This window comes from Vicugna pacos, chromosome 7, assembly GCF_048564905.1.
Source record: "Vicugna pacos chromosome 7, VicPac4, whole genome shotgun sequence".
Lineage (NCBI taxonomy): Eukaryota > Metazoa > Chordata > Mammalia > Artiodactyla > Camelidae > Vicugna > Vicugna pacos.
The window spans coordinates 72788962-72812477 of record NC_132993.1 but is presented as its reverse complement, the minus strand read 5'-3'; the positions used below and the strand labels follow the sequence as shown (position 1 = coordinate 72812477).

The 23516-nt window shown below is 35.6% G+C and overlaps 1 protein-coding gene across 2 annotated transcripts in view; it reads right to left on the bottom strand.

Moving 5' to 3' along the window:
• The window catches only part of MAGI2 (membrane associated guanylate kinase, WW and PDZ domain containing 2), a 1098388-nt gene extending 1075190 nt beyond the window's left edge, over positions 1–23198 (bottom strand). Inside the window, exon 1 of one of the 2 annotated variants that reach the window (XM_072965145.1) lies at positions 22652–23198. In XM_072965145.1, the coding sequence (XP_072821246.1) occupies positions 22652–22952 (301 nt within the window). In that variant the 5' untranslated portion in view covers positions 22953–23198. The remainder of the gene's footprint in view (positions 1–22651) is intronic. The other variant, XM_072965146.1, reaches the window with a different exon arrangement.
• Between the last annotated feature and the right edge of the window lie 318 nt (positions 23199–23516).

Below are 23516 nucleotides of genomic sequence, written 5' to 3'. Positions count from 1 at the left end.
AATTTCTATTTTGGATGAGGCCATCACTGAAGATGGCATAGCAGAGAAATGGAAAGAAGACATAATTTTAGTTACCCAATCAACCAATCCTGCCCTATCTTTAGACTTCCTGTTGGGTAAAATCATAAGTATCCTTATGATTTAGGATTGCTTGATTTGGATTTCAGTAACCTGAGGTTGAAAACATCATAACTAAAGCATGTTATTATGCAGGTGCAGAGAAAGTAACATTGGTATAAAGTCATTAGTTAGGAGAGGTGTCTGTTTGGTTCAGGTAACTTTCACTATTCATATTCATTTACCAATAGTTTTTCTATCGCAACAAAAACATAGGGATATCAATATGAAATAGGGCTTTTCCTCAAGGAACTCTTGGGCTTTGCACACTGGAGATAAGTTCAATAAATCACAGAATGTTAGAAATTACCTAACCCAGTGATGTGCTTTGCCACATAAGGAATCTGAGGTCACACAGGTAGGGGAAATATGCCATAGAAACTTGAACTCTCACTTACCAGAACAGAAACAATGTGGTAGAATCACATAGTTTAGAATTATCTGGAAAGGAATTTTTAAAAATAATGCTTCAATTTCTGGGTTGGATCAGGAAAATCATTTTATTCCTCATGGCATAGTCTTATATCAACTTAAATAGAATAATATTAAACTTGAATATATATTTCCATTTATGCCTTCTAGAACTCTTGATTTTTTAAACTTCCCAGAATAAATATTTGCAACTAGGTATGGTATTGTGACTAAAATCTGCACAATAGGATGTAAACTTAAGAGTCTTGTGCTCTCTTTCTAGAACATTTCACTAAAATATGACCAAATGTGCTCTTTCTTTCTCTCATATCTCCTGCTATTTCAAATGTGCACATGGTAGCTGGGTCACTAGGACTAGGATCATTCCTGGGGAGAGAAGAATGAAAAACTGGAAGTATTCTGGGTCTCACTTAGCTATTTATTTCGCTGCCACACCAGGCCTGAATATATGCGTGCAAGAGAAATCTAGTTTGTTAAGTCAATATTTTCGGTACTCTGTGGTACTCCCAGGCAAATAGACCACTAATGTCTCAAAGTTAAATATATATTTATATGTATACGTATATGTATATATATTAATTTATATATGTGTGTATATATATTAGCTTAATCACAATGGAATTGTAGAAAATATAAGATACACATGTTTTGATTACATAAGTATTATTGTCTCAGTCTAATCTTGTGGTCTCAATTATGTGACTGGAAGTTAACCTGATAATATTGGGAACATGCTGACAAATCACACACACCACAGATATGTGAGTGAGAAAGGAAGAGAGAGAGAGAGAATATACCCAAAACCCTTGGATAAAGGCTCCAATAATTATTTGCCTTTCTGCACTATAAAGCATTGTGCGGATTATTTAACAACAACAAGAAGCTGCAGCAGGAAAACTCAGCATTTGAACTTGAATGAAGGTTACTGTATTGCTTTAAACAAAGAGTCTTTTCAAAGAAAGACACAAATGATTGTTTAATCCATTGTGTTTAACAGAATATAATTGGATGTTCTTTAAAAACATTATGCACCTTTGTCTTCACCTCACACTGAGAGTGGATTTATGGACTCATTAGAACCAATGTTTTAATTTTTGTTATGGAGCTACCTGCTCCATTCCTAGTAGCTATAGTCTAAGCTCTCACGATGGTAGGACTCCAATATGGGAATTATTAGATAAAATTATTACTCTAACAATTCAGTTGATTGTACACTTTCTAAGATGAACGTAGAGATCATTAAATCAAAAGCGTATGTTCTGGACTAAGTCAAACTCTCTTTTCTATCTTCCTCCTCTCCTGCTCCTCTCTCCCTTCTCTCTTCATTCTCCTCCTTGGGATCTTAATCAAAGAAATTCTCAGACCCACATAAAGGATGGTCACTGTAATATATAATCACAAGCTAAAGCAAAGATAAAAAATGATTTTCTACCTCTAAGATAGAAATTATGAAGCTAGGAAGGTTCTCATTTTCCTACAGCTTCCAACTATCCTCCCTCTTGAGGAGTTAAATGGAAGACAGTTATTTATCTGTTTAAGTGTCCATTTTGGAAAATTTACTGCATATAAAAGTAGGATCGTCCAAGAACATTGGGCATTTATATTCTATCACCATAAATTTGTCAAACTAACTTGCGATGCACAATGTCAGAGTTGAACTTTTCACACTTTGGTTTTGAAGCCAGTTCCTCTTAGAATTAACTCTTTGGAAAGAAATTATTATGGAACTACAGATCCAGATATCAGGAGAAATCCCAATCTATGTTAATGATATCTTAACTTATAAATGCAATAAATCTATTCCCCTCTACCTTGATTAGAACTGCCTTCCCATCTTCTCCACTATTCAGAGTACATAATTGTGTGCTTAAGTATCTTTGAAAATTAGGTCACTTCAATCTGAATACCTGAATGGTTCTGCAGAGTTTTAAAGTAAAGGAGTAAAGGAATTCTTTACTCCAACCAAACTTAACTATATTCTCATTGCAAGGCTTTATTATAGAAACATTTTAAAATATTGCTATGGTTTGGCATCTGATATAAATGTGCTGTATAAAATCTAAATTTGCAGTTTGAGGTTTGAAAAATTCATTCATGTCTTGAAACAGCTATCTTCATTCAATAAATATTTATTATCTACCCTGTGAAGACAGTAATGAAAGGGATTGGGACGATGTTTATGTTTCATTCCCCAAATTTAAGGATTCTATGGGATAGCAGGTAAGATGGCATGCATATAAATTATGATTTTGCAAGGTGGTTCAATGTAAGTGCTCTAAGACTGAGGCAAATAATAATGGAGATAACACTTCTAATTAGAGCAATCAACAAATCTTACGAGAAGGAGGTAGCATTAGAGCCAAGGAGAACTGCAAAACTGAAAGGACACTATTCTTGGCTGAGGAAGAGCAAAAGGATGGAGATCAAATTGAATCAGTTCAGCATGCCTGAGATGTATTATAACCGTAGGACAATGGTCTCAAATACACGTGGAAGGTTAAGTTTTATTACAGGGTGTTCTTAATGTTAGGTTAGGCATTTACAAGTTCTTCAGGAAAGTGGGGGAAACAGTAGAAAGAGAAGTATGATGCTGAATGCTGTTTTAGGCAGATTAATTTGGTAGTCACTTGCTGAATGGGTTAGGCAAAGGAAAAATACTGTCAGCAGGAAACTAGATTAGAAGTGATGGTATTGGTACAGACATGAGAAATGAAGGGCACACACTGAGTGTTAACAGAGGAAAAGAAAAGCAAAGAACAAGTACAAGAAATATTACCAAGACCTAACTGACAAAATTAAACTGATAAAGGGGTCAGAAAAAAAGAAGACAGATGGCATAGATTTCCAAGTTTCCAGTTCACCTGTGCTAGAGATCACTGGCATCATTGGAAGAAACTGAGAAATCAGGAGATACAACTTACTAAAATGGAAACTAGGTCGACTTTTAGATTTTTAAAGGGATGAGGCATAGCTTATATGTGGAAATGTACAGAAAGCAGGTGGAACACACAGGACTGTTTCCAGTCAGGGAGAACTAGATGAAAATTTGGCAGCTTTGGATTGGAAATCAGGTCTGAACTGAATAAACTGACTAAACAACAATAGGCAGGAAAACCTGGCTTTATAGTTTATAGAGAAATCTTTTCTTCAGAGCAAAATATAATAATTTGGATTTTTATAGAAACAGAATTGAGATTAAATTGAAATAGTACTTCTATAAACCATTCCAGCTTGAATCCATTCCACCTTATATATGTTACAGTCCCACAACAACACTTCTACTCTCCATGACTGCTACCAAGAATTACCATCTTGCCGTCATGGTGATCATTTGGTATGATCAAATGATTTAGGATATCATTATTTATTAACAGGCTGGCCTATCTTTATTCTTGGCAGGTTATAAATACACAAAGAAGGTACAAAAGTCTGGATTTATCACTAAATGTCAATTTTTTTAATTCAAAATTATGATAATCATCACCATTTTCATGTTTATTGCTGGCCTAGGAACAATCAGAAGAATCATCAGAGTGCTAAGCAAAATGAACATCCAACTGAAAACATATCTGAACTGCATGTCTTTATTGGATTATACTGGATGATAACTCCACTGAGTTAATATTCCACTGAAAATGTGTAATTGCCATTGCTCCCATTGGCCTAAGGCATGTCCCTTGGAAAGCTTACTTTTAAGAACAACAACAAAAAAAAATCCAGTTTTCTATATTTTCTGTTTATTAAATATTTAGATGGCATTTTGAATATGTTTTACATAAACCCTTTTAAAGTATGCCCTGTTTATCAATCATAAAAACAATAATAAAAGAGAATGACCTGTTTACAAGTTCTATATACTCTATAAGTCTCTGTGAATATCCTCAAAATCAAATCCACATCTGCAATGCTTCATAAACTAATGCTATATTTTTCCATTCAAAAAAGTGCTTCCCTACATTTCATAAAAAAGTATTCAACAGAACAGCTTTCAATCTATTTCTTCTTTTTGTTGAATTAAATCAAATCGTTTCAACATATAATAAATCTTGAACGTAGACACTGTACTATAAGCTTTATTGACAAGTCAATAAATCAAAAGCAACGTTTTGATTTCTCTATATTTCTCAGCAAAATTTACGTTGCTGAAAAATAAAATTCTGCTCCCTACCTTCAGTAGAGTTTTGCGGGGAATTTTTTTGGAAGTTAGCAACAGAGGCAAGATAAAAGTTGGAAAAACTCTTTGTATAAGTTTATTAGAGCATCTTTTATTTTTTACATATGTTAGAATTGACTTTTCTCTAATAATAATAATAATAAAACAATCTTATTGAATACAGCATCAAAAGTCTACCAAATGAACAAGAAGATGTAGTAGTTGGCCTTAAAGATTATTCTCAAGTTAATGTGCATATTTTTAATAGGAGTTACAACTTAAAACAAAAATGATATCCACAAAGCTTTAAAAGAAAAAAGATGATGTTCGCCAATACAAAAATGTTTCCATCAGGGAACACTATTCAGAAAATTAGACAAAGGTGTTTTGTTTTTAAGCTAAATGGATTAAAATGGAAAAAAAAATTTCTACAGAGGCAAGCATATTTATTGCAAATAATGCATGTCTGCTTGACATACATTTTTATTAGCTAAATAGGCAATTTTAAGTTTAATTTTTTAATATTCTATTTAAAATTTTTAAATGTGCATCAGTAATTTAGTCTCTTGCATTTAGAGAAATAAAATAAGGCTTTGCAGAATTTTAAGTTAGACTTGACAATTAGGGCTATGTGGAAACAAATGACAAAGAGGTGACTTCACCAAGTTTGCACCTAATTTGATGCCTTTACTGACCTTATTCTCTACTCCTGCTGAATCCTCAAGTTTATATAAAAGCTTCAAGCAAATTTATTAGAATGAGTTAAATTCTTAGAGTTTTTAAAATCAAATCCTTTGTGTCTTTGGGAATAGAGGGGAAAAAATTTTCCCTAAAGTTATTAAAAAAAAACATGGAGGTAAAAAGCAACCTATAGGAATGATTTTCTTTATTCCTACTCAACTGTCAGTTCTACAAGCTTAACATACACAAGTATATGGGGGCCTGGGAATGGATTACAAGAAAAACACATAATGGTCTCCAAAATCACCCCAAGATGTAATCAGGCATCTAACTATAAATATTGTTTACACTGTATGTAGTAACACATATGTGCTTATAACCTCTACTTTTTTGTATATTACATATGCAAGGAATGTCACAGAACTCAACAAATACAAATCCATCTTTTCTCTAGCTTCTCTAATAGAAAAGAACAATGGCCTTATCTATCACAGGCAAGAAAATGGCATCTTCCATAGTATGTCATAGCGTTAAACTGTGCCCTGCACACACACAGGTTTATGTCTGCAACACCAAAGACCAAAATCAATATTAAATTGCTAACTCCAAATACTAATAAATGGTTTCTGCAGTTAAATAAAGACTGATAAGCTTGAATGTTAGCTTGAGGGAATAGCCTATTCTTTTCTTTCCCTTTCTATATTTGCTTTTGCCAAACTTCACTCAGGCTGGAAATAATCATAATAATTGGAACCAGCAGAAGGAAATAGCTGATGCTGCTAGGCAAGGGCAAGATGAAATAAATCTGCAACTCAAGTAATACTAAATATAAGCTCCACATGAGCATACTAGAATGAAACACCTTAGATAAGACAGTTCTTTGGAATCAAATCCCCAAGTTTACATTTTACAAGTAGATATATTTTAGAAATACAGTATTTATAAAGTACCTGGATGCCACTGAATGTAAACAAATAGCAGATTTATGTCAACTGTAGCAGTAAGGCTAACAATTTCCTAGGGGGTGAAAGAAGAAGATGAATAAGAAATGTTTGACTTCTGAGAAAAAAATTCATACAAAGGGATAATGTAATAAATCTTTAAGTTCACAAAATTTAATTTGTTTTTAAAAAACTTCAGAAAACATAAAAACACTGTTAAGGGAATTTTAAATTCTTAGTCATTTGTAGAATTTGATTATTCTTGTCTCTTAACGTGGTCTGATTACAATATTTTTATGGTTGCCAATGGTGTATGCTATGCAATATTGAGACAGCAGAATAAGAAATATTACAACACTTCTAAGATGCGTGTGATTTCAGCATGAATATTAGCAGTTAATTTTGAAGTGTCTGAATCATTCTAAGATGGGAAGAGTGAAAAAAAATGAACGTTATTTCTATCAGAAATTCTAAAGCTTTGTAAAGGGAAACAGAACTAGAACAGTAACACAGTATCTGGATACTGTAACTGTCTGTTTCACAGTTTGGGGAACCTATCTAGGAGATTGGTTCATTAATCCTCTAGACTCTGTCCTATTCTGTTTTAGTAATATGGCAAAGTAGATAAGAGTATGGACTTTTAAGTCAGACTTCCACCTAGTACTGAGTAACCGTGGCCATCCTAAACAACCTTGGGCAAATAATGAAACAGTTTGTGTTTCAGTTTCCTCAGGTTTAATTGGGATGATGCATATCACTTTCCTCACAGAGTTAACATGAGTCTTAAATGAATGCAATTACATGCAAAGTGAGACTTTTCCTGTTCTCCTGGAATGTTGCTTCAAAGCCAAGGACAATGGGAAGTAAGCAAGTTATCAATCCTATATATGGTAAAACCATGATAAAAGACCATCACTCCCAAAGGCCCAGATGAGAAAACTAAGTACTTGAAAAGAGATTCCATGAAAAAAGATTCCTTGCAGGGAATATTAATAGACAATGAAGTGTCATCTCATCTTTCTTAAGACGGCTGCACATGAGAAAGTGGTCACTCATGAGGGTTACTCCCAGACTAGCTGCTTGTTGAATTCTTAAATAGTCATTGTCTTCCCATGTTGCTACCCACAAGCAAAGTGGGAGAGAGTTCTTGGAAGAACCTGAAAGGTTTTCCCATGAGCCTGGGGATATTCACAAAGACAAAGATTTATGCCCATTTCTCGCCAGAGAATCCTAAAGGTGGGAGCTTGGGTGGAGATGCCTATGATATTTGAACAAGAGATGTGGACCAATTTCCACAACATGATGAGTCAAGAATGCATGAAGTTTTCTGTGGCCAGTTAGACACCTTAGTGGAAAGCCAGTGGATGTTCTCTTGAAGGGATCCTGCTCAAGAGGGCTGCCTGCTGGGCCAACAGAACAGCAGCAAAAAGAGCCTGGAGATATCATGCAGTGGGCAGAGGCTGAGAGCAGAATCACAAGGTATCGAGTTTAGAGTCCACAGCCTCTGTTGGGACACGCTGCAGGAGACAGAGTGGTGATGCAGAAGGTGAAGAGGAAGCTAGAGTATCTCTGAAGAACATACAAATGTGATCCATAACAAAAAGCCAGCATCTGGATGCCTGACATAACAGAGGACACATATGGGCAAATTTAAAAGAAACAAGCCTTTGTTCCTCTACTCTTGTTCCTCCTTCTCCCTTGACCTGACTTCAAAGGAGACAGAAGTAGGTGGGGGTGGATTCCCAGGCTTTTCACAAGGCTACTTCACAGTGAGGTCTTTAGTAAGGCATGGGTAAGGAGGAAAAAATAATTGTTTCTGGTTTATACCCTTTGAGCCCAACCTGTTTAATAAACTTCCACATGAGAAAGTACATGTGGCTGGAATGTACTAAGTGGCCAATACAATCAAACTGTTTTTTATTATTATTACTGTATATTTTTATTAATTGCCCCTAAGTAAATTCAGCAATGCTTACACTGCAAGGCTGAGTTAGACACGAACTTTCAAGTTCAACATGAATAACTTCAGGGAAAGCCACATGAAAAAGTAAGAAAATTAATTAATTTATCTACCAACCAAATATATCAAAATATCAAGTGGAAAAAAGGAGAAAAGATAGCACAAATATATATATAATGTGTTTTTCTTGACTGAGTTCTTATTTCTGATTACTCAGGCAATTTAAAGTTATTTTTAAAGGGATAGGACATGGATACTGTTTTATTACTAATTTACTATGAACCACTTAATCTACCACCTCTACATTTCCCTTAGTTCTCAAATAGAGCAATTTTCCCTTCTAAATGAGCTTGAAACCATTCTCATCGTAGACAGAAACTTCCCTTCTGGAGCAAAAGACCCAATTTAATTCTCCCAGTAAAGAAGATCCCTTAGTATAACTAAACTTCTAACCTGCCTTCTGATACTGGAGGTCTGTGGCAATGTCATTCTGCTTTAGTCATTAGCAGTTAAAGTCTCTTCTATGTTGATACATAATCAACTCAGCAGCTGGGTTTTTGCAAGGCTCATACTATTTTGAATTAAAGAAGCATGGGTTACATACTGTTAAACTATTGAACACATAACTTTTTTAAAAAAATTGGGGGGGATGTAATTAGGTTTATTTATGTATTTGTTTTTTAATGGTGGAACAGGACCTCATGCATACTAGGCAAGCACTCTACCACTGAGCTATACCCTCCCCCCTAACTTTTAAATTAAACAGAAGCAGATTCCTTTCACAACAACTTCAGTGCAAGGATGGAAATGATACTCAATACACTAGGAAAATTCTGTGAGTTGGATTAATGATTAACAAAAATGCATTTCAGAACAAAATAGGGCACATTTTGGGGAAAAAATTGACACTTTTAGCAAAGTGAGTCTTATAATGGATGAGGTAAGTAATGATCATGCTGTCAAAAATCTACCACAGCATAATCTAGAGTGTTGTAAGTATATTCAAAAATAAAGTATTTCAAATATTTTAAAATATTTTTCAAAGATACAGCTATAGACTAAAATGATTGTACTTACAATGTTTGTTAATTATGTATGGATAGAGATTCTAAATGTGGGTGATGGTTAATTTTATGTGTCAACTTGATGGGCCACAGGGTGCCCAGATAGTTGGTCAAACATTATTCTAGCTGTGTCTGTGAGGGTTTTCTGGATGAGATTAACATTTAAATCAGTAAACTGAGTAAAGTATATTGCCCTCCCTAATGTGGGTGGGCCTTATCCAGTCAGTTGAAGACCTACCTGAACAGAACAAAAAGGGTGAACCTTCCCCACTTATGGGAGAATCCCACCTGCCTGCTACCTTTGAACTGGAACATCAGGTTTTTTTCCTCCATTTGAATTCAAACTGAAATATTGGCTCTTCTTGGGTCTCAGGTCTGCTGGCGTTCACACTGGAGCTTCACCATCTGCTCTCCTGGGTCTCTCTAGTTTACCAACTTACTCTGCTTATATTGGGACTCATCAGCCTCCAGAATCACATGATTCAATTCTCCCCCCCACCCCCCTTCTCTCTCTCTCTCTCACATATATCCTATTGGTTATGTTTCTCTGGTGAACCCTGACAAATACAATGTGTTTCAAATAAATCAAGAATTACAGGGAAAGAAGACCTTTATCATTCATCCATTCAAAATATTTTCTAAATTTTTTACATATTTTCAGGCATCATTTCAGGTGCTAGTGGAATAAAAACAAATTGGATGCTGTCCCTACCCTTGATGAATTCCAGGTGACATATTTGACAAATTTATTGGCAAACCATTGTTACAGAAAATGGAAATAAGCAAATATTTTGTTGTGATATTAAGAATCAGGAGGATCCATATCTAATTCTCACATACCAATTCTGGATAAATTAAATGAACCTTGAAATCTTGGGATGTATATGCCATTCTTTTAATTTACAACAAAATTATATAACACATAGTGTTCAAAACAGTTCATACTTCATTTCTGGGATCTTGAACTACAGAAGCTACCTACAAAAAAGAAGATAAAATTTTGAGTGCTCAAAAATATGCATATTCCAACCACTGCCGTATGGAAACATTTGAATAATTTTATATGACAGCGGAAGGTAATTTATTATAAACTAAGTTTCAATGAAGAATTCCTAGTACAACTTAGAGAAGAGTTTGCATTTTCAGGGTTTATTCCAAATATAACCTAGAATATTACAGCAATGGTCAAAGAGCTTGGTCTCAAAATAGTACCTTACAGAATCAGAAAATGAGGCATTGTTTTGCTTTTGTGATCTTTGAATTAAAACTACAAACATACAGAGATAAAGTCAGCACTGTTGAAGACAGAGTTCCCACTATTATTGTTTCTATTTGATTTGCTAATAAAATAGAAACTTTATCTTCAGTGCTTAACAGTGATACACTAACATTAAAACTCCATATATGAGAAATGTGTCTAATATGATACACATCACAAAGAACCTAATTTTAAAAGATTGCTTTATACATTATTAAGGATGAATGTTCTCCCACCTCCAACCCCAACCCCCAAATCCCTACCCTCTAAGTTAGAAGTACTAAGTAAAGAAGAATAAATGTGCAGTCCTATTAAATACAGGCATTCCTCAAATTCTCATTCTTGGCCTCTTTTCACCCTCAATGCTCTTCTAAAGGGATCATAGCTCCTTCACTCAACTCTTCAATCTGCAGCTCCAGCAATTCTGTGAGCTCTAGACGTATGTGACCAACAACAACCTTTGAACATGAGAAACATGCCATCTGCCAGGCAGGCACATCAAACACATTATATTCCCAGGCATTCATTTTTCTCCATTCGCCGTTTCAATTGGAGCAAAATGAAATAAGAAAATCTGTTAAAAATAAAAAATAGGCCATTTTATAACTTAATTCTGTTAAGTATCTCTTAACTCCAATGCCTAGTCTAAATTATTTTAGGTAAAATATCAGTGATAAATATCTTGTGAATATAATCTTATTACTTATTCACTAAGTGCCAAATATGTTGAAAGTAGCATACTGCTGCTTCTGCAGTTGTCAAAGACAGGAATTTTTTATTTCTAGAACAGCCTGAAGCCATTTCCCTTGTAGATTAAATTTTAATCTATCTAGTTAACGACATCTTCATCTACTTGACACACTCATCCCCAGGTCAGCTATCTTTGACTTCTGCCTCCTCTTCACCACTACCTCCCATTCAACTGGATATAAATTCTTATTCATCCTACCTCTAAAATACGTCTCCAGTTGGTGTCCTTCCATTCCCACTACTGATACCAGACCTTAAGCCTTGCTCTCAGTTTCTTCTCTTCTTAATATATACCTCAAAAACAGAGAAGCAAGCTAGCACAGCAGTTAAGAGCAGTTAATACATACTGTGTGCAATATGCGTGTGTGTGTGTGTTTGTATACAGTATTGAGCCTAACTATACTCCAGGCTTTGGACTAACCACATTATATTGGTTCTGCTAATTATTATGTGGTTTTGTGCAAGTTTCTTCACCTCTCTGGGCTCATTTTCTTATTCACAAAGTAGAGTTGATAGTACCTACTTTGTAGACTAGCATGAGGATTAAACCAATTGACATTTACCTAAAGTGTTTAGAACACTGCCTGACATGTAGTTAAGCACTACAAAAATGTTTGCCATTAATGATGATTATGATGATAATAATAACAACAGTAATACCCAGTGGCTCACCATTCAGTTCTATATGATGGCTTGGCCAACATCTAATCCCTCAAGGTCATTTATTACTACTGTCTATATTAAATTTCAGACTTTAGTGCCTAGAAACACTTTATCACATTCCTTGAAACCCTCAATACCAATGCCTCCTTGCCTTTTGCTCTAGAAGAGTCCCCCTACCCTCCTCACCTGATCTCCTACCCAAGTATTCTCTTCTCCATGAACTGTAGCTTGAAACCTCAGGAGAGACCAAGTGCCCTTCTGCTAGGCACAGTTCTTTTGAAACATTTATTGTACTGAAAATTCTTGTTTATAGCAATTATTTACACCACACAGAATACTAATATATAGTATATACGATGATCATAATAATATCAAACAATACATACTGTGTCATATATATATGTGTGTGTGTATATATATATATATATATATATATATATATATAGTATTGAGCCTATCTATACTACAGGCCTTGGGCTAACCACATTATAGGCATTAAAATATTTATTCCTCATAACATCTTTGTAAAGTAGGTTTGTAATAATACCTATATTACAAAGGATGGTACTGATGTGTAGAGATGTGAAATAATTTGTTCACTTCACAGCTAACTATGGGGGCAGAGCTGTGACTAGAATCCGCACCTGTTTGTCTCCAAAGCTCCACGCTCTTAACTATACTGTGTCATGAAATTCTTGGCATGGGATCAAGATTTATACATCTTTCTATTGTCACTATCTAGCACAATGCCTAGAACATAAGAACCACATTAAAATATATATACATGTAGAGTTTGTGTAACTACTTGAACTATAACTCATGATGTAGAACACTAAGAACTCCTTACCCATATTTCTTCTCCAAAATGTTTTTTTTTTCTTATTTTTTGTTCTGATTACACCATGAAAGGTATCTTTAAAAGATGAAAGAACTTTCTCTTTAATGATTTTTAACTCAGGTCACATAGACATACCACAGATGAACTACTTCAGGAGGTAGATGACCTAATCTTATCACCAGACTCTAGTTCAATGCCTGCTAGAGAATAGGTTACCAACAAATGTTTGTTGAATAATAACTAGATGAATTCTAGCTCTGCAAGGATGGTTTTGAGACATTTTGATGAGTCAGTTTATAATTATATATACTCTTGGATCAGTGGCATAGACATTTGTAAACACTATATGATTCAAAAAATATTCAAGTTGTTTCTGGCATGCATTGTGGGTATATTTTTATAACTGATTTTCTTTCTTGATTATGTCCTATTTTAAATAATGTTAAAATAAATTTGTGTTACTACATATTTTACTCCTGAATGCTTAAATTTTTCTGGAATGTAAAGCAGTGGTTCAACCTGAGCAAAACTGAATGAGGTAATGAAGACATACCTAGAAATTGACCGAGCTTATGTAACAGAAAATATATTAGTTTATTCTCCAAATAGATTTATGTTTTTGAAAGATCTTCTCCAATGCTCCCCCAAAGCAATAAAATGAATAAAATATCTATTATTATACCATTTTACAGTTATATCAATCAGAAGATTTTGGCCTGAAAATAGCAGAAAATGGCTTAACATATCTTATGTACTGCTAATCCAATAACAAGAAGCCCTGAAAGGGGACTAGATCTGGGCTCATTATTTTAGCAGATCATCAGGGAGCCAGTAACATTTTACACCCAGTTCTGCCATTCTACACCTTTGGCTACTCTCCTCATGATCATAAGATGACTATAGTTGCTCCAGGCATCACCTTCATGTACAGCAACTTTCACAGACAGAAAAATGAATACATCTATCCTGGATCCTATTTTAAGTACTAAGAAATTTCTCAATAAGTCCCCAAGGGGTTTCACCTTACTTTTTCTTTTCTTAGAACTGGGTTATAAGCCATTTCCTAAAACAATCACTGGCAAAGAGATGGAATTACCATGCTTGGTTTAGACTAGTCTAAGTTCATCCCCTTGGAATAAGGCCAACCTAACATGAAACACATGGCATAGCAGCACATCAACGTGTGAATAGTTGAACAAAACTGGCATTCTGTTAGTAAGGAAAGAGGGGAGGGAGAAGAGAAGAAATGCATTTCAGGTAGACAACCAACAATGTGTCTAATAACTTTCTAACTTTCTAAAGTCTGTCTGAAAGCATATTCAACTAAAGAAAAGTATCTCCTTAGTCAATGCTAAAAAAGTCAATTTTCCCAAGGATAGACAATGAAAAAATATCTAATTTTAAAACGGAGACTTGGGATGAGAATATAAAATGATATTTTTTAGATTCACAGTAGTAGATTAGCATGTTATCTGGGTTTTCAAAGATATCACTAATTTTAAATAGTTTTTTAGTAGATTTTATGGTACATGTGCACTTTACAAATTCATATATAACCACTCCACAGCAAATTAATTTGACATAAGGAAAATGGCTTTAAAATTAAAACATCAATGTACTTCAAAATATCATATTCTCCACTTCATACAAAACATCTTAGGATCCATGTTAATTAAGCTTAGTTTTTCTCCACATTTTTAATTTCTCAGTAAAGCAACACTAGTACCTGTTCTTTAGCTACACACATAAGTTAGGCATCATTTAACTTATTTTTAAATAATTACTTCTGTAGAATTATATTATAATTCACAGCATGATGGATCCAGTCCTCTCATTTTATTCTGAGACACCTATACCAGTGCTATTTAAACTACTCTGCAAATATGTTACCAAGTTCATGAATAAGCATGCCCCTTATCTCTGCCCCTTTTTTGTTATATTAACATTAGGACATTATCCTAGATATTTGTAGTCCATCAGCCACGTGGTTATATAAGCAGAAATAACCAAAATCTAAACTACTAAAATCTGACTTATTATCATTTCTTAACAACTAATATATATGAAATTTAGAAATCACCTGGGCACTTGATTTCATTGTATCTTTATGGTCTCTCATAATTATGGCTAATAAGAGTTAAAAAATACCCACAATTGAAAATTTATGGGTGACTATGCAAGTTTTTGAGCTAGATTTATCACACATGGAATAATCTTCTGTAACTCTTTCCCTAAAATGAGACTGTATCCTCACATGCATAAATGCCCTTCTGGCACAATTGATTTAAAAACTTTGTCACTGGACCTTAGTGTTTGAAAAATGTATGTGCATATCCACACACAGTGTGTGTGTGTATATGTGTGTGTGTGTCCCTTGTATACAAAGAAGTAGAACAAATTTGTTGTTCACTAGAGTGACCCTTCCACACTGAATGGAAAAAAAGGAAAGAAAAGGTACTTTCAACCAAAGAGGGAAAAGAGATAATGTTAGATATAATGTTTCAAAAGAAATACTAAGAGGGAAGGTTTTAGTATTTTAACTGCAGATGAGTAAGAGTATGTTTGATAACATTCTTGTTCCTCCGAAGAAGAATCAACTTCTTTCTATTGAGGCCCCAGTCCTAAGAAAATGGCTATCCCCTAAGTACCCAACTTACTAGAAAGGCAAAATTACAGTTATTCATGCTCAGGATGCTATGAGAAATAAGCTACAACTTTTGAGAGGTTTTTGTGACCCTTTAAGCCTAAAAGCTTGCTATTTTTTAATTGAATAAGTTAAACATGCAAAAATGTGTATGTAAATGTAAACAAAAAGTTTAATGTGTACAGCATGTTGCTTTGATACATTTATATATTGTAATATAATTGCCAATGTAGCAATATTTATCATATAATATAATTAGAATAAAAGATTATTGTCTATATTAATTCTTGCTATTTTTTGCAGAAACTCTGTCTAGTAAAGAGTTACTTTAACATCCTAACAGACTGCAAATAAAGGCAAACTAGGGTTAACTATGGACTGATCAGAATGCTTCACAGATGCAACACCAAACATTTCATATCTCTGAAATTTGCTCATACTTGCAATCCAGCTAATCAGATTTTGACAAGCTTAGGGTATGTTGCTAGATTAATCTGTGGGTTTCTATATCACTTATTATCCTTGTATTCATATATTTTCCAGCTAAATATAAACCTTCCTTTGCACAGTAATACAAAATACTAGGATAAGCAAAATCACTCACCTGTAGAATGAAAAATAAGTGTTAAAAATATATGTAAATTTTTGCACTTAACATTTTTACTCATTCTCTATGATCTATCAAGTGGCAATATAAAATGCAAACAGCTTCTATGCTACCTGTAATCCATAGCAATATAAATAAGTCATTGTAACATTTGGGAAACTCATCCTTTAAGAAACTTCTTTAAAACACAATGTAATGTGAAAAGTAGATGAATAAAATACAAATTTTTATTAAACAACTTTGTTTCTTCCCATTGCATTTTACAGTCACTTAATAAAATCCATGGTTATTTATGGAAAAATCTCATTTCATATGCACAAGTTTTATTAAAGGCAGTTAAGAGGTTCAAAAAGTTACTCCATAAATTCTGTCATTAGAAAAATCAATACCTTCAAAATACCTTTTACTTCACACTATAAAGGTTTACTCTTTTTTCTGTCACATATTTTTGGAGTTATTATTGGATATATGATGACTGCCATGATTTTAAGACTGAAGTTTTTTTTAGGAAACTAAAATAACTAAAAATGACACAAAACCTAACATGGATTCATGTAACAATTATAGGGAGAAATGTTTTCCAAGGTAAAGCAAGCCATATAATTATGTTAAATATTGAAACAAATCTAATCTCTCATTTAATATAACCACTCATTAGTCTACTGGATCCTTGAAAATAGATGCACTGAATGCATCTGAATTAATATTCAATCAGTTATGAAAAAAAGGAAACTTTTTCTGTTACTTTCAGACTATTCAAAACAGTCAATATTGTATATTAAACTTAAAATAAATTTTTACAAGCTTTTAAAAATTAATGTTCAAATGGAGTCTTTTTTAAAAGAGTTGCTAACATGACAATGAAATGCAATAATAGAAGCAATTATTGATTCTCTATGATGATGTGAGCATTTTACAAAAGTTTTAAGCAGATATATATCCCTACACAAGTCTTTTATTAACCATGTAAGTTCAGTAGTTATGAACATATTACTAAATTATCTATACAACATTAATTATAATTTACTATTATTAAAGGAAATACCACACCAGTCCTTACTGGAGACTGAAGAGAGGAAGCTGGGAATGGATCAGAATAAATAATTAAAAAGTTAAAATATTAAGAAAGTTATAAGACCCTAGACCATGCTTTGCATGATGATAAATAGCCAATTGTAGCTAAGAAAGATTTTTAAAAATTAATATTGGACATTGCAGCTTCAAGGTAGATGTTCCAACTGAATTCTACGTTGGGATTAAGTCAACTAAAATGCTAAATCACTGTGAGAGGCTGGTGGTAGATATATTACTGGTTGCTTCATCTTGAAAATGTTAATATAGAGAATTATTCATATTGAGCTGCTGACATTCTCACAAATGAAAAGTAAACTTTTTGCTGAATTTTGGGGTAGTCTTCCTTATTATACATGATTGCATGTGAACACTTAGGAATTAATTCTGTTGCTACTGCTCTTCTTTTTGAAGTCTTGATTGCTAGCTAAGAAATCAAAGTTCTGCCTTAAAACATGATACTTTAACACAGTCACATGGAAGAAGTATCAATACATTCCTAAACTAAATTAGTGAATTCTAATAGGATTTCTATGCTTTCAAGCCAAGAGTAAATGATTCAATATATTCACCAACTGTTTAGGAGGAAAGATATAGGTACAAAGGGAATAAATTACTGGGTGAAAATAAACTATGGTTAGAGTATAAAATAAATATAAAACAGATCATTACACATTAAAGGCAGCATCAGTGAGAGCTATTTTTAAAAGGTGAAAATATGTTCCATTCCACTTAATGGCATTACTCTTCATATTAATGTTTTTCAAAGAACGGGATTTATTTTACTAGACAGCAAAACTTCAAGACTACTACTTGCAAATTACTCATATTATTAATTAGTCAATCATTCTATATTTTTCAGTTAGTCTTCAATTAAGAGTAAAATATCTTGAAAATTAAAAACATTTCATAACGTCACTAGCTCAAAATGACCAATATGTTTGGAATAACACGTACTAACACTTGCATAATGCTTATTATCTGCCAGACACTACATCATTTAAATAAATAACTTAATATTGTCAAAATACTATTACTACCCCAGGCGAGATCACTTGTTGATACAGACAGTACTAAGTGGCATGCTCAAGATTCAAATCCAGACAGTCTACTTGGGGAGACTGTACATTTAACAGCTACTCTATCACACCTGTTAAGAAAAATAATTCAGTCATGGACTACTATGCATTTGAAAGCCATTGTTTAAACTACAAGCAGTCAGGGTTGTCAAATGTGAAAACTATTTGCTCATTAGGAAAGTGAATGTGTGAATTTCAAGCAACTAAAAGGAAAAGTGAGCATAATAAATATGACAAAACTTTGCACAGTATAAATGTTAAGAGCAGAGATGGTGGCACTGTGATTTCACACCAAGATTACTCTCATTCAAAACAAACACACACAAAAGCCAACAGTCATATTTAGCATTCAACATCACAATATTTAAATTATGTACATAAAAATATACTGAAAAACTACAGTAGCATCCCCCATAAATTATGCCCAAAGATAAGTGTCTCATTAACCTTGTTTCAAAACATTAAATATACTTTATCCTAAAATAACTAACTGATCAAATTGTTTAAACAATTTCATTGTTTATTGGTCAATAAAATTCACAGAGTTAAATTTTTTATGGAGGAAAGTCAATCTTTATTGGAGAAAATTTGATATAATTTAAGTTTTCAAATAAAAAGCAGCCTAGAGGTTTAACTCTATGATACGAGCTTGAAGTCGATCAAAAAGAAAGCATGACTCTTAATAAATGTGGATCTACTTTCCTTTGAAGACATCTTTGAAAGGAGCAATAGGAGGGAAAGCAATGTACATCTTCTCTAGAACTGAATTTCAAAGGCTTTATTTGGCCCTTCTTCTACAAGAGAAGAATTAGAAAACATTTTGCCTTTTATTTTCCATTGTGAGATCCTAAATGGGAAAATAAGTTCAGACTATATAGGTCCCCATGTGGTTTTAGAAGCAGTAGCAGTCATAGTGCAAGGAATGCAGGACACAATGGTCTACATAACTGGCTGTTGTGAACTTTAGTGTGAACTTAAGAATAAAAGAAAAGAAAGAAAAACCTTTGGCACTTCAGCATAGATCTCAAAATCACTCAAGAAACTTCCTTCAACTGCATCTGCTGCATTAATGAGATCATAGAACAGAACTACTAATTTAGAATTAAATACTTTGGTGAGGAAAGTTTATTGTTATAAACTAAAAAGCCATAGTTTATAAAAAAAAATTGAATGTGACAATAAATGGTACTTTTATATATGACATCATTGTGTGAATTAAAGGCAGCTTAAATTAAAAAGGGAATCCCCTGAATTCAATTAAATGGCTTTCTTAAATGGTTTTTAAAATATTCAAATAATGTAGAAAAACAAAGATACATCTCTTTTTGTAGTATGCCTTAAATTTCTGGTAGTTCTCCTTTTTTAAAATTATGATAATTTAAACTTATAACAACTGTAATTTAAAATTAGCCAAACAAGTAAATAAAAACTGAGTAAACAATGCAATTTTATTTGGTGCACTTTTTAATCAATATTCTTGTTAGTCAAATGTCTCCTTTTCTTGGCAAAATCTGCGTTAGTTTACCTGACTATGTATGTAGTTTCTGTATAATATTCAATGATTGAATATTCAAAAATCAACTATCTCATTAATATTTTAAAAATACAACTGCTAAGCAAACCATGGTTAAGTTTTTCAGTTATGGTAGTTTATTGGCCCTCTAGACATAAAGCTACTGAAGTTTCTAAATATTTTTCTAGCAAGTGAAATTTGTAGTGAAACCCAAGATACAAAGGCACTGTATCTAAGGTTCTGAAATTTTCACTTTGCTTATAATGATAAATAAAGTAAACCAATCTATTCTTTGACAAGGGAAAGAATGATTTTATTGCGGGAATAGTATATATGAATCACCATATATAGAAGAATATACAAAAAATTATATTTTGCACAGAAGCTAAAAGAAGCAACTATTTTCAATAGTGATTCAGGAGGTGAGTCAGGTTCCTGTGAGAACTCTGTGAATATCATTATGAGCATCAATCATCAATGACCCAGTGAAGCCCAGAGCTGAGGGTTAATACAGAATGAAGAGATTTTTCCCTAAATATATTACATTATATGTATATATTCCATGAGTTCTAAAAACAATAATCTTCCAAATAAAATATGACACAGAAGTTGAGTATCAGAGACTAACGTGGATCAAATCATGGCAGGATTTAATGACATCTATTCCAGGTCCCCATTTTACATAAGAATCCATGGCATATTGTCACTGGCCTCTTCAGAAACACCCACAAGTCTGGGGGCTCATGAGTTCACAATGTAGCCCAAAGATTTTTTTTTAAAGCTGTTAGAATCTTCTTAATACAGATGCTTCATCCTTTGAAATTTTCCATAGATTCATCTTTGCTTGGCCCAACAGAGTATATCACAGAATAGTCAGAATTCCTAGCTTTTCAATATTTTATGATAGCCTTCATGCCTTCGCTTTTCCAGGTCTTTTCACTGGATTTTATAGAATAGAGCTACAATACCCAACTATCTCCCTTTCTTGTTTTTCTTTTCTTGCTGCTAGAGTTATACTTTGTGAAGGTCCATCTTAAAATGCAGTGCTCAGAATGACTACATTTAAATTTGGTCAGAATTAAAAATTATATGTTAATCACCTCCCTCCTTCATTACTACATTAGTTCAATTTAACAATTTATTAATGTTTGCAGCCAACTTCCACTACAAATACCAAACCTGTTACCAACAAAACCATGGTCATTAATCGTGTACTAAATTTTTGGACTCAAAACCAGAACTTTACATTTATATCTACTGCTGTAACATAGTATCATGACATCAATTATGTTAACGTGAATGCCTAGATTTGAGCCTTAGGTATGTCACCTTGAAAAATAGCAAGATACTCTATTTGCCTTTCTGCCAAAGTCATATTTTTTGGTTCATGCAGTACTGAGCTATGCTGACCTACAAGTCAATGTTTAAATTAGCCTATCTCAAGTCATCAGCTATTAATACTCAAGAATCCCCAATGAAAACTTTTTGTGTGGCAATTTATAGTTAAGAAAATTTGCCTAAGCTTTCATTTTTCACTTGTTTACTCTTGAAACTGGTTTTATAGAGATTATCTCTCTAAGAGTATTTCTTAACAGTTGATCATGCAGTAAGATTAAGTGGCTATTCAAATACAGGCAATGACATGCTCAACGCTGTCTTTGAGGCAGGACAAACAATGTATCAACAACAAACCTTTAGACTGATGTGACTATGCACTAACCATACATGCCACACATGAACTGTGCATGTGAACTACAAAACGTATGAAATCTCTTGTGGAAAACAAAGATACACTACTTTATTCGCCCTCAAGTTGTCCTCTTTCCAGAAACTTTTATCTCACTCTTCCCTCCTTCAGGACCATCATCTTCTTTTCAGCAAAGACAGAGAGTTCTGCAAGACCCCAGTTTTTCTAAGTCCTCATCGCAGCCCTCAACTGAGGCTCACCCAAACCAGGTTGGAGCTGACTGAGTTGTAACCAGCTGGCTTTTCCAACTCCTCCTCAAAAACACGCCCGCCCCCTAATCCGAAACCAGAGGAGAATCCAACCACAGAGAACTTCCACTTAAAAAGGGCAACCTCCGAGTGAAGAACATTCGCGTAACCACGTCTCTTCTTCCGACCCCTAACACTGGAACTCGCCGCTAGCGCAGCGCCTTCCTCGGGAGCCGCCTCCCACGGGCCGGCTCGGGGTGAGCGCCCGGGTTAGTCAGTGCGCACGTGACGCGCGGTGCCCACATGACACGGCCGTGGGCGGGGGAGGGGGACAGAGGAGTGAGGCAGGGAAAAAGTTAAGGGAGACCCGTCAAAGCGCCTGAAGCAGACTGCCCCTTCCCTTCTTTGTCAACTAGTGACTCAGGGATCCCCAGGGGATGGCTTCGGACTAAGGCGTCTTCAGTCAGTCTCCTGACACGGAGGGCGCAGTTCTCCGCTCGCCCAGCCACCCCCTACTCCTCCCCGCCCTGCTGGTGATACCGCTTCACCCTCAAGTTGCTCCTTCCTGCCCTTCCTCCCTCCTTCCTTCTCGTCCTCCTTCCTTCCCTAAAAGCGCTTCACCCACTGCGGGCCGTGCCGTTGACGCACATTCAATTGCTCCGGGAGCTTGCCCGCACCCCTGAGGTCAGACAAGGCCGAACACCTTCCAAAGGGGAGGGGATAACTGCGCAAAGTTGCACGCCACACAGCAACCCGTCCCACCCTTCCACTGAGCCCCCCATTCGGATCCCCGGCACAGCTCCCTCGCTCTGCCCTCACTCTCTCGACCTCCCCCACCGTCGCGTAACACACCCCCTTCCACACGCGAACCCACCCTTTCATTTTGCCCGGCGCTTCGTGCGGTCCAGCCTCCTGCCAAAGCACCGAGCCAGCCACTGCACTTACCTTGCTTGACACACTTGAGCCGGAGGGGGTCCTTGCAGTGTTTGATGACGGCCAGCACGTCTCTGATGGTGAGCCCCGCCACGGGGGTCTCGTTCACTTCCAGCAGCAGTTCCTCCGACACCAACTTGCTGCCGCTCTCATAGGCCACCTTGCCGGGCTTCACCTCCCCCAGGTAGGGGAACTGTCCGTTCTCGGCGCCCCCCTTCAGTTCAAAGCCCAGCTGGCCCTCCGGGTTCCTGCCAATGACACTCTCATGGACTTTGCTAGTCCAGTGGCTTTTCTTTTTCAAGCTTTTGGACATGGCAGTGGGGCGAGTCTCCTCAGCTCCTGAGGGGTTCCTTTGGGGTAGGGTGGTGAGAGAACGAGGATGGAGGAGCCAGGGGGCCAAGAGGTGAGAAGAGCAGACTTTGCCTTCCTCCCCCCTCAGTTCGGTGCTTTCCCTCTTCTTTGGATGGAGTATGGACGAGGAAGGGGGAGGATGACAGGGACGGCAGGGCAGAGGTAGGAGAGCTTGGGTGAGGTTGTGCTGTCCCTTGAATGACACTCAAAGCTGTGGCCCCGCAGCTGAGGAGAGCTGTGGTGGTGCTGGCGGCGGCGGCGGCAGCCTGAGCGAGCAGTAGCCGAGCTGGTGAGCGGGTGGGGGTGGGGGTGGGGAAGGAGGGTAGGGATGCCGGGGGCCACTCCTGCGTGGTGCGAGTGGGAGCGCGCGCGCGCGCCTGTGTGTGTGTTGTTAGCTGATATCCATGGTAGCTGCAGTGGCAGCGGCAGGGTCCGCGCCTGTGTGTGTGCGCGGGTGTGTGTGTGTGTGTCTGTCTGTCTGTCTGTGTGCGCGCGTAATAGTTGTACTGTACTGGCAGGAGGGGAG